The sequence below is a fragment of the Typopeltis vanoorti genome, chromosome 24 (assembly GCF_054136105.1).
Source record: "Typopeltis vanoorti isolate ZY-2024b chromosome 24, IOZ_Tvanoo_1.0, whole genome shotgun sequence".
NCBI lineage: Eukaryota > Metazoa > Arthropoda > Arachnida > Uropygi > Thelyphonidae > Typopeltis > Typopeltis vanoorti.
The window spans coordinates 21,912,142-21,925,206 of record NC_143572.1 but is presented as its reverse complement, the minus strand read 5'-3'; the positions used below and the strand labels follow the sequence as shown (position 1 = coordinate 21,925,206).

General features: G+C 35.7%; 1 protein-coding gene across 1 annotated transcript in view; it reads right to left on the bottom strand.

The window, feature by feature from the left end:
• The window catches only part of LOC150092993 (regulator of G protein signaling 7-binding protein A-like), a 56,939-nt gene that overhangs the window by 28,183 nt on the left and 15,691 nt on the right, over positions 1-13,065 (bottom strand). The window contains exon 3 of the mRNA XM_090414124.1: positions 1,547-1,683. Coding sequence (XP_090270250.1) covers positions 1,547-1,683 — 137 coding nt within the window. The remainder of the gene's footprint in view (positions 1-1,546; positions 1,684-13,065) is intronic.

Genomic DNA, 13,065 nt, shown 5'->3' with positions numbered 1-13,065 from the left:
TGTAAGAGGTATATGATGAAATAAATAAGCTTGATGTCAATAAAGTGATAGGGTTTGATTGCATATCATCACGTCTTATGGGAATGTTCCAGGGAATTGGCAGTAACATTGGCATGCCTGTTTAATAAGAGTCTTACAACAGCACAGGTTCCACAAGTGTGGAAAGAAGGCAAAATTGTTCCACATAAAGGTAGTGATAAGGCTGTGGCTATAAATTATAGTCCAATATAGTGGTTTCAGTAAAGGTTTGTTAAAGGGAGATTGTGTTTCACTAACTTACTTATTTACTATAATGAGGTGACAAATGTCTTGGACAAGGGAGATGCATATACTGGAGTATACTTCGATTTTGCAAAAGCTTTGATGGACTGCTACATGACAAGCTGTTAAATAAACTGAAAGAAATGGGACTGGATAACAGACTAGTGAGTTGGATCAGTGACTGGCTGTCAGACAGGTATCAGAAAGTTGTACATATGGTTGCAGTGTCCTGAAGGAAGGTGGGGGGGGTCACTAGGAGTGTGCCAGAGGGGTCTGTATTGGGACCGTTGTCATTCAATTTATATATTGATGATATTGGGATGAGCTTAACTGGTGATATGAAGCTGTTTACAGATTATGCAAACTTCGGGAGAACAATGCAGAGTTCGAGCAGTGGTTATGGGCTTATAGGAGGACTTGAATAGAATGTATCAATGGGCGGGTAAGTGGAACCATCCCTTTCTATATATAATATACAATGTATATAATATAGAGGAAAGAAAAGATCTGGGAGTAGTGGTGGAAAGAACCTGAAATTCAGGGGCACATTGTACAAGTTGTGAAGTCATCAGATTGGATAATGGTAATGATGTGGAGGACTCTGACATACAGAAATAAAGAGGTTATGATTCCATTGTATAAGACCTCATATGGATTATTGTGCATAGATTTGGTTATCAGGTTTTTGTGGTTATGAGGATATGTTAGAAAAGGTCCAGAGAAGATTCACAAAGGTGGTTAGTGATCTTTGGAATGTTGAATATGAAGACAGATTGAAAGAATGTAAATTTGCAAAGCCTTGTGAATAGGAGGAGGGATGGAGATGTGATTGAGACATATAAGTTAGTCAAGGGTTGTTATCAGGTTAGCATTGAAAAAATTTTTCATAGAATGGAAGAGGGGAGGGTAGAACAAGAGGCCATCCCTGGAAACTATATAAGGAGGGTATGAGCAGAGGAGTGAGGAAAAGGTTCTTTACATGGTGAGTGGTTGGTGAGTAGAATGTGTAGCCTGAGTATGTTCAGTTTAAGGCATGGCTGGATGAGCTTTGTGTGTGTGTGATAGTGTGTACTCCCACAATGAGTCTAGACTCCATGGAGGTTAGATGTTAATAATAATAATAATAATAATAATAATAATACAAATTTTTTTTAAGTAAATTCTTTACTTAACTGAATTGAAAAACCTTTTTGCAGCACATATTCAGTATTTAATTAATTTTCTAATAAGATTTAAGCAAATATATAGAGATGTCCTATTTATTAATTATAGGTTAAATACTTACCATAAAATGATGTCATATCCATTCTGTTGGCTGCTATAAGCTGCTTGCATTTATACAGTTCTCGTAATAAAAGTTGGGTGCAACATACCAAATTCACAAGATTCTGGCTGTCAACAGGAATCCCATCTGCCACATCACTATGAAACAGAATAAAGTATAATTGAAGTATACACATTAGGATGACACAAAAGGCTTATAGTTTACCTGAGTTAAACGTTACAGCTCTTTTTCATTAATACTTTTTTGCACACCGTCCCTTAATGACTAAAAGGAATGTATTTTTCCAATAACAGAAAAGTAAAAAAAACCTTATGAATATTTCAAAATCATGAAAATCTTTCTCTATCTTAATTCATTATTCATTTACATAAATGGATAGTTCATTATACCGAACTGATGTATTATTATTATTGTGACACCTCCGGGGAGTCCCAAGACTCATCGAGGGAGAGTGTACCAACAGCAGCGAATGATTGATCTCCTTCAAACTACTAACCACGCTCAAACTTGCTTAAGTTTTTATGAGTCATTAGTAGCAGAGACTCTACCAATCGACCAACCTTTGCTGGTGCTTTGATTTTTATTATCACTGGCAACCATAATGCTGGAGAGTATGCTCATAGTAATTGGATATTTTATGCCTCCAATAGTAATCTGAATAGTTATATGTAAATAAGGCATAAAATGTGCAAAAATTCAACAGGGTGATTAAAATAAGCCAAGCAGATAGTAAATAATACTAAACTACTGATAGACTATTACAGACCAATGGTTGCTATTTCAGCCAACTATCAATGCATGCTACTGGAAAATAAGATTAACATCAATACACCAATCAAGAAACAATCTAACAGATGAAAACACTTATGGATAGGACTTATCAAATCCTTACAATGGCAGTAACATCTTCAAATATTTTATCCTTGGTCAACAACTATCAGATGCTCTTAGATTAGCCAGTATTTGCACAAGCATAACAGCAGTGTCTAGGATTAAATCAGCAGTCTAAAATGCAGATGGCAACACAGTGATGTTCTGGTCACTACTATATGCAGCATGTTGAACTCCTGTGAAGTCCAGTCAGTCTGCAATAACCAAATCCTCTACCTATACATTCATGTTGGTGGGCCCCATTAGTAGCCCTGGATATAATTCCCAGCCAACAAACATTACACAATAAAACTGGAAAAAACTATCTAAGAGTGAACTATCATAGGCAGCGGAAGGGGCATGGTGTGGTACCCACATTCCTCATAAGGAAGGCTAAACCTCTATGTAATATTACTGAAATGTTGAAGTTTTCAAAAACAATCTTTGGATTCCAGAAAAAAGTTGTGGTTAGTTTTTTTTCTCCTTTTCTTTCAGAATGCAATATTACTGATGCTTTCAGAATAAAATTCAAACATCATGAAGGAGTGCAGCATTTCTTCTTGAGCATAAAGCTTTAAAATGGTTATTCCACAGATCAACCACTAGATAGCATACTGGATAGAAACTAATTGTAATGCTTTGGGAGGTTTCCATATGAACTAATGAATAATCTTGCCTGACATTATTCTACCTGGAAAGAGAGAGAAAGAGAGTGTGAGTAGTGTGTGTGTGGGGGTAACACAGCAAAGGCCATGACTGATAGACGATTATTATTATTATTATTATTATTATTATTATTATTATTATTATTCAGGCCTCCATGGAGTCAAAAGACTCTTTGTGGGAGGTCCTTCCTAAGAAACACAAAGTCTATCAAGACTCATCAAGGGGAGTCCCCCCCCCCTAAGAAACACAAAGTCTATCATACCACTCCTTGAACTCATTGACTGTTCTCGCTCTCACCACTCAATCAGGCAATGCATTCCATTGTTCAACCACCCTCCATGCAAAGATTTTCATGCAAACAGTTTCCTTTCGTAACTTCCAGGGATGGCCTCTTGTCATTATTTATTAACAGGTTGCTGCTGTTAGAAATATTAATTTCTAACAGCAGCAACCGTTTTTGATGGATTTTCTTCAACATCTTAACAACCAGCATCCTAATATAAAATTCACTGCTAAACTAGAACGAAATAACTGCCTTCCTTTCCTGGATGTAATTCTTACACGATGCTCTGATAGATTTATAATCTCTATATACCGAAAATCAACTCATATCAACAGATATCTGCACTGTCAATCTCATCACTTTCCACCACAAAAGCTCGGAACTATTTCTGCCTTAGGACACAGAGCACGATCTCTTTTAAATGAACCAGATGAACTCCAAAAAGAAATTGAACAACTTTCTCTTATCTTTAAACAAAATGGATATTCTGAAAAAACAATTAAGAAATTTCTTCTGGATCCTCCTAGGCAGCGTACTACGGAAACTATTTTAAAGGTAGTATCTCAATACTTTACATTAGTTCAGTCTCCAACAAATTGGCTAAAGTCCTTAAAAAATACAACATCAGGACGTTTTACACTACACTCCCTAAAGTCCATTCTCTTATAAGCCATCCAAAGCCTATTCATCATAACCTGAAATATCCAGGTGTTTACAAGTTATGGCGTGACTGTAATATTCCTTATTTTGGACAGACTAACAAATCTGTTGAACTGCGTATTGAGGATCATAAGAGAGACATCTCCTATAAAAGATCACAACGCATCAACTCACTTGGTTGTTGAAAAATACCTTAACGAGCTCTGTACCGAGCCTTAATAAGACCTCATCTTGACTACTGTGCCCAGATTTGGTCACCTCGGTTCCTTCTTGATGGGGAGGAGGTGGAGAGGATCCAGAGGCGAGTGACTAAGATGATAGCAGGTCTATGGAATGAACCATATGAGAACAGGTTGAAGATTTGTGGGTTGCAGAAACTGGTTGATAGGTGGAAAAGGGGAGATATGATTGAGACATTCAAATTGCTAAAAGGATTCTATAAGATTAATTCAGAGGATATTTTTGAGATCAGGACTGGTGGTGGGAGAACTAGGGGACACCTATGGAAGCTGGGCAAGAGTGTGGTTAGCAGTGGTGTTAGAGCTTAGTTCTTTACTTTTAGAGTGGTAAATGAGTGGAATAAGCTGCCTGAGTCTGTTGTGGGTGCTATGAGAGTGAGCGAGTTCAAGGCAAGGTATGATAGATACTGTGAGAATGTCGTATAGTTGTGTGGACATGATGTTTAGGGCCTCCCTCGATGAGTCTAAGGACTCCCTGGAGTAGCCCGAAAATAATAATAATAATAATAATAATAATAATAATAATAATAATAATAATAATAATAATAATCCAGTCATGTTCTTTTCTCTAACCCTCATGACGATCTACAGAGTCACTCAGTTTGCTGGGATAAATCTGAAAACATTTTTCGCTGTAGTGACGAGTTTGAAAGGAAAATCGTGAAGTCCAGAGAAATCCTCCTTAATCCTGAACATTTGAACAGCAATTTGAGTTATAACATCCCTGATAGCCATACTGCAGTTGTTCAATACTGGCGCTCACAAGAACCTGCAAGCACGCATACAACAAACAATAGCACGTTAGATAGAACGACTTGAAAAATACAACATTTTTGTGTCAATTATGTCATTTTTTGCCTGTAATTCTCAGTTTTTTGTAACTTAAATTTTTTATTACTGTGTTCTACCTTTAGTGGTTACCTGAAGAAGACTGTAAAAGGCTGAAACTAGTCGTATCATTATCATTAAAATTTAATATTTTTCTCGGTTTAAAGTCATTTAAAATTTATTCTTTAAAATGTATCATTACAACCGAGTAGAAGATCAAGAATACATATATATATATATATATATATATATATATATATATGTTAAAGATACCAAGCTATTTTGAACCTATTTTAAACTTTATTATATATATATATGTGTGTGTGTGTGTGTGTGTGTCAGCCTGGCTGGCTGAGTGGTTAGCATATCTGCTCTCCAGCCAAATGGCTGCGGGTTCGAATCCCGCCGTGGGCATGGATGTTTGTGATGATCTGTGGAAATACTAGTGGTGATTGTCAGCGGTAGATGCCATTGGTGTAGTTGAGGTTCGTTGCAGTTGGTGGATTGAGTGGTGGAAACAGAGTTGTAGAATTAGATGCCCTCCCTCAATGAGTCTTTGAACTCCCTGGAGGTGTCATGTAATAATAATAATAATAATATGCAACTCGTATAGGTAAATATAAGTGCTGCATTACTTCAACCTTAGTATCACCACCTCAGGGTCTGGCTCCCACTGAAGAAACCTCAATAACAGTCGAAATCAGTCTGGGTAGTGGCACTTCCCTTAATGCATAGCATCATACATGTCCGCAAGAAGATGTGCTTTGCATTATGGGAGATATTAAGGCAGGTGATCAGAGCTTATTCCACCTTTACCGTTGCCTCAGACCTGAAAATACATCAAAGTGCAAACTTGGCTTACTTGCTTGTTTACTTACTTGGGAAAATAGGATTAAAACCAAGTTTATAAAATTGCTAGGTTTTTTAATCCTTTTTCCCAAGTAAACAAACAGACAAGTAAGTCAAGTTTGCGGCTGCACATAGTGCAACTCGTGGTAAAGGTGGAGCAAACTCTGATCACTTTCCTTAGAATTTTCCCCTAATGCAAAGCACATTTCCTTGCAGAAATGCATGATAGGATTGACACAGCTCATCACCTGGGTGGAATGAGTAGCCAAAGGTGATGTTGTTGTGAATGCTTCTACGTTAATAAGTTCAATGAGAGGCACAATACGTAGTATGTGAATAATGCTTAGTATCAGTACGAGGCTTTGACTCCATGGAGATGCCCAAGAAAATAATAAGAAGAAGAAGAAGAAATGAAAGGATGTTAATGAATTGAGTGTTAATAAAGAGATAATTAACAACTCAAGACTGGTGCTGTGTGGAAATTCCATTATTGATAGTGTAGTGAATGAGAGGATAAAGAAACATTGTTTTCCAGAAGGATGAACATGTTGATTAATGAATTGGATATGAAGAGTAAACAAGCAAAAGAATTAGTAGTAGTCATAGGGATGAATGATTTGGTTAGACAGAAATGAATGGAAAGACAGATGGAGAGAGAGAGAGAGATTAGGATATTATTCTGGAGATTGAAAAATAATAGAATAGCAGGAAAGGTAGTCAGATGTTCCCAGGTGATGAGCTGAGGTGATGAGTAAAGATCACGAATGATATTTTGGCACATAGGTGTAAGGAGAAAGGAGAGCAGTTTGTGTAGGATGCATTCAAGATATAGATGGAACTATATAACTGATAGAACTAAAAGCAAGCATAATGAGAGAGAGAGAGATGAACAGAGATCTGTGAAAGTAAAATGTGATGTAAGAAAGGTGAGAATAAAGAAGTGATTGAAAATAGAAGACAAGGAATGGACAGTGACAGTATAAGAGAAAAAAAAAGTGTTAGGTCTGTGGAATGTTGGGTATGAGAACAGACTGAGAGAATATAATCTTGGTTGCAAAGTGTTGTGTCGGAAAAAAATGATGAGTCACTTTTTTTCCCACCCAACATTAAATTGACTCAGAAGGAGTGGATAAGGACATGCTTATGCCTCCGGATGGGAAATGTACCAACTAATGTCCCAAGAACATATAAATATCTAAGTGTGTAAGCTCTGAACAGTGTTAAAATAACCCATGAGTTTAATAGAGAATAGTTGTAAATGAATTAGAATATAAAATCATGTATAAATTGCCAAGTAAATATGTATAAGCTAGAGTATGTTTTAAGCCATGTAAAAACAGTCCGTGGCCACGGCGTCCAATCGGCAGTCGCCGTATGCATGACGACACCACCAAGTGAGGGAGCTGTTTTGAGGTATAAAGGTTTCGGCGGGGATTCAAATCACTCTCTTTTTCTCTTGTCTCTTGTCTCCGGGTTTCGTCGGCACCTAGTTTCCTGTTGGAGTGCTGTGTAGAGCTTGCCGCCACGTGTAGCAAGAATTCCCCCTTGCTATGTATGCTGCGTGGGCCAAGGCTGCAACTACAATGTATTCAGATCCATAAGAAGAAAGAGTCACTGATGAAATCAACGTCAGTGTTCAAATCTGTGTATGAGTGTTTTCGGTTCGTATGGAAACAAAGGAATAGCAAGGCCGCCATCAGTGAAGATACTGTAAGCAGACCAGAATATCCAGTTCAAAGCAAGAACGGTAAGCATAAGATTTTCTTATGTTAAATGTTGGATTAAAGTAACTGTAGAATAAGGAAGCAGAAGTTAAGGAAGCATACTATTTCCGTGTAGTGCTATAAGAACAGTCAGTGATTTGGACACCTTTGTCTGCGATTGAGAAGAAAGCATATTAGGTGCCAGGCGAATAGGAGGCCGAGGTCCGAACTGTTTGTGTAATTTAGGAACAGTAATGTTATATGGTCAGAACGTAATTAAATGTTAGCGAAAAGTTTGGAGGGAGGATTAAGTAAGAATAAGAAGTATTACCCTAGAGAAGTTTATGTCAGAATTATTGAATTGTCTTGTGTATATATGCAATATTACATGTGTGATAATATTAGGTAACTTAGTTATAATATAAGAGTCTGAGAATAGATGTTACGTATAGAAGTGAGAAATTTGTGTCAAGTAAGGGACTATAATATAGAAGTTTTGGATGTGATTAATTAAGTATGGGAACCCAGACTCTTTTAAGATTAAGGATTTGATTAATATGTATACTTGTCTTTGTGCCATAATAAATGTGTTTCTTTATATACAATCAAATGAGTTTGTCATGCTTTCTGAGGATTGAGCTACCGTTTGAAAATTTACATGCCGTGCATTAAGGGGGAAACCAATAGTGATATAAGAATCGGGACCATGACTGCATGTCTCATGATCCCTACCATTTCTTTAAGTACTCTTGGATATTGTATCAGAGTTTAGTTACCAGCTGGCGCAGTCTTTAATCAATACAAATTTGTCGGCAAACGAATATCTGATATTAAGTGATACAAAAATTAATGTTAACTGTAAAGTTAAAGTAAAGACAGTTAGAGATATAACAAATAAGGCAGTCACATAGTCACACAGGCCACAGACCACATGAAAGAAGAACATAACAAAAGTAAGGTTTTGGAATTTTATTATTATCAACAGACTTCCATGAAGTCAAGAGACTCATCGTGGGAGGTCCCACTCTCACATGCACAGCATATTATACCCTGATATAAATGCATTCACTGTCCCTACACTCACCACACTCTCAGGCAATGCATTCCAATCACCCACCACTCTCCATGCAAAAAAATCTACTCCTCACCCCCTTGCTCACATCCACCTTATACAGCTTCTAGGGATTGCCTCTTGTTCTTTCCATCTCCAGATATTCTATGAAAAATCTCATCCACATTACTCTGGTGATTACTCCATACCAATTTATACATCTCAATCATGTCTCCCCTCTTCTTTCTATCCACCAGGCTGTGCAATTTGCATTCTCTCAATCTGCCCTCATATTCCACATTCCAGAGACCAGAAACCAACTTAGTCAATCGTCTCTGGATACCCTCTCCAACATCTCATCACCCTTTTGAAAACCTGGCGACCAAATCTGTGCACAGTAATCCATGTGCAGCCTGATCAAAGTCTTTTACACTGGAATCAAAACATCCTTACTTCTACACATCAGTGTTCTCTGCATCATTCCAATAATCAATTACAGGATGCCTCTCAGGGGACCCTGTAACCCCTAGAGAGCACGTTCCCTGGGTGGCAGATAGGGGAGCCCACCATGTGTGTGTGTGTGTACATGCGCGTGCGTGTGTGTATATATATATATGGTGGGGTGGTCCAAATATACTGAATAAGGACTTGTGGACCAACAGGGCCATAAGGGGCAATCATCTTGATTGTAAGGGAAGCGGCACTCCCATGGACCCCTAGCTGGATCTATCCTCTCCTTCTTCTACTTTGAGGAAGACCCACTTACTTTAATCTTTCCTATAAGGCCTTATCAGCCAACTCTTCTTACTTTATGACCCTTGTGCTATTAGAGTACTCGAGGGCCATGGGGTCTTTTCATTTCTGGCCTTACAACTATGTCCTCTCTATAAACCTTACTATATTTCTTCTATAATCTACCCTTTCCCCTTCAATATACCCTATTCCTCCTATGGGTTTAAATTCAGAAGAAGGCGAGTTCAGAAGCCTTAAGGTAGCAGCCCTACCACTGAACTATTCCATCGTCAGGCTAGTCCCCTGACATGGAGAACATAACCATACTTGTAAGCTGACAGAAAAAGATAATCGGATTGAATCTATGGGAAATGACCCTGGAATGGAAAAGGGAAAATGAAAATGGAAACGACAAAATATAATACACATAGCAAACTGGAATGTAAGAGGAATAGCATATAAAGAAATAGAATTAGACCAGTTATTAAATGAAAGAAATTTTAAAATAGCAGTAATCACTGAAACAAAAAAGAAATTAAAAGGAACTATGAGAACTGAAAATTTTAATGTGATATACAGTGGAGTCGACAGAGACCAAAGAGCACAAGCAGGAGTCATGATTTGGATTCATAACTCCCTTTCAAAACAATTAAAACATTATAAATTATGGAATGAAAGAATAATAGAAGCTAGAATAAAAATAGATAGAGGCTATTTAACAATAATTGGTTTATATGCCCCAGAAGAAGGAAGAGAACAGGATAATATTGATTTTTATAATCAGCTACAAAAGATATATAATAAAATAAATAAAAATGATTACATAATTTTAGCAGGAGACTTAAATGCAAGAATTGGAAACACGAAAATTAATAATAATATAGGAATACATGGAGAACACACTCTAAACAGAAATGGTAAAAAATTGATTGACTTTGTAGTTTATAATAACCTAAAAATAATGAATTCTTCTATAAACATAAAGACATACATAAATATACTTGGGCAGCAAGAGGATGGAAATCAATATTAGATTACTTCATATTAAATGAAAAGACATCAAAATTTTCACTAGATGTTAGAGTTCACAGAGGATATGAAATAAGCAGTGACCACTTCCTTGTTAAAATAAAATTAAGATTACCACTGAAATGGCTACAAGTAACAAGAACAGAAAGAAAAATTGAAACATTTGTTTATAAAACTAGACTATTGAATGACACAAATGTACAATGGCTATATGAACAAAGAATTAACCAGTATCTAGATAAAATAAAACAAAATGAAGAAATAGAAATAGAATGGCTTAATATAAAAACGATACTAAATGCAGCAGCAAATGAAAGCTTAGGAAAGACTAAAAAATTCAATGAAAGAAAAAAACTGAAGATCTGGGATGATACAATCAAAGAAATAATCAAAAAGAAAAAAGAAGCCTATCACAAATGGTTAAGCAGTAAAAGATTAGAAGATGAAATAGAATATAAAAGAATAAGAGCCATAGCTAAAAGAGAAGTCAGAAAAAGACATACAGAATCATGGAATAAATTTGTTTCTAATTTAGAACATGATTTATATAAAATAAGACCCAATGTATATAAGATTTTGAAACAGCTAAATGCAGATACCAAAGAAAACATAAAATTAAACACTGAATTGAAATTAGAAGAATTTCTAAATTACTACACAGAACTGTGGACAGACAAATATTTTAAAAAAGACAACTGGCAAACAATTAACGAAAATGAAAAGGAAATAACTGAAGAAGAATTAGAAATCAGCCTGAAAGAAACAAGAAACGGAAAATCACCTGGAGAAGATAAGCTAGGTTCAGAACTATATAAATATGCAGGAACAAGATTCAAAGAAAGACTCTTATTATTTTTAAATAAAATTTACTCAACTGGTATCCCCCCCAATAGAATGGAAAAAAGCAATTGTGATTCCTATCTTTAAGAAAGGTAATAGAGATGACCCTAAAAACTATAGAGGTATCAGTATACTAAATTCATGTTACAAAATATACAGCAGAATCTTAAATAACAAACTAATGAAATATTCCGAAAACTTTATTCTAGAGGTACAAAATGGATTTAGAAAAGGACGATCATGTATAGACCCAGCCTTCTGCCTAAAATTAATAATAGAGAAAAGAAGAGAATATAATTTAGAAACACATATTGCATTTATTGACTTTGAAAAAGCATTTGACAAAGTTAAAAGAAGCATATTATTTAACATATTAAAAGAAAGACAAATACCAAATAATATCCTAAAAGCTGTCACAAGTATATATGAAAAGAATCAAATACAAAGAAGATTAAATCATGAGCTATCATATACAAGAGAGATAAACCAAGGGGTCTGACAGGGATGTCCCCTCTCAGCAACTCTTTTTAATATCTACTTAAATGAAATAATAATAAAATGGAGTAAAAATTTACATCAAGGAATTAAACTTTCACCTACAGTTAACTTAAACACTCTCCTCTTTGCAGACGACCAAATAATAATTACAAATTCTGAAGATAACTTACAGAAAGCTATTTTAAATCTAAATGAGATATCCAAAGATTATGGTATGATAATATCAACGGAAAAATCAAAAACTATGGCCTTTAAAGGACAAGATCCAGCAAGAACTAAAATAGTATTAGATAACAAGATCTTAGAACAGGTGAATTCATTTAACTACCTAGGATGTATGATCACTTATGAAAATGAAAAAGATATAAACATAAAAATTGCAAAATATTTAAAAATAACAGGAGTAATTAACTCTATATTTAAACCAAACCTAGTTCAAAAACAAACCAGGCTAAAAGTATACAATACATTAGCCCTACCGGTCTTAATGTATGGAAGCGAAATCTGGACAATAAAACAAAAAGACAAACAAAGATTAACAACAGCAGAAATGATTATGAGAAAAACTGCAAAGTATACCATATTTGATCACAAAAGAAACGAAGATATTATGAAAGAACTAAACCAAGAACCAGTAATTGAAAAAATTAAAAAATATAAACATAGATGGATGGAACACGTTCAAAGAATGAAAACAGAAAGATTACCAAAACAAGCCTTAAAGTAGAAGCCATTAGGAAAAAGAAAACCAGGACGTCCTCTTAAACGATTCAACGATGACTTCTAAGGCCGGAACAGGCCATACTAGGCCTAAATCCTTGATACGTATGATGATGATGATGAATTACAAGATGCAAATTTCGTGATGAGGTTTACAAGGAGATGGAGAGATTTTGGAAGCAATTATTGTAAAAGAAAGGCAATTAAATTAGCATCAAGTTCCTGACATTTTAAGGACAGAATGAGGGAGTGTCATCCACAGAGCCTGATGAACAGGAGAAGAAGTGATGTAACTGAAACATATAAGGATATATATCAGATTAATACTAAAAAGATTTTCCATAGAGCAGAGGAAGACAGTAGCAGAATAAAAAACCATCCCTGAAAGTTGTATAAGAAAGGAGTGCATACAAGGGAGTGAGGAGCACATTTTTGCTTGAACAGTGGTGGATGAGTGGAATACACTGCTTGAGAGTATGATGAGTATGTAAACAGTAAGTAAATAGATACGACCTTGTCTGTATCCATTTACTTACTGTTTAAGATACAGT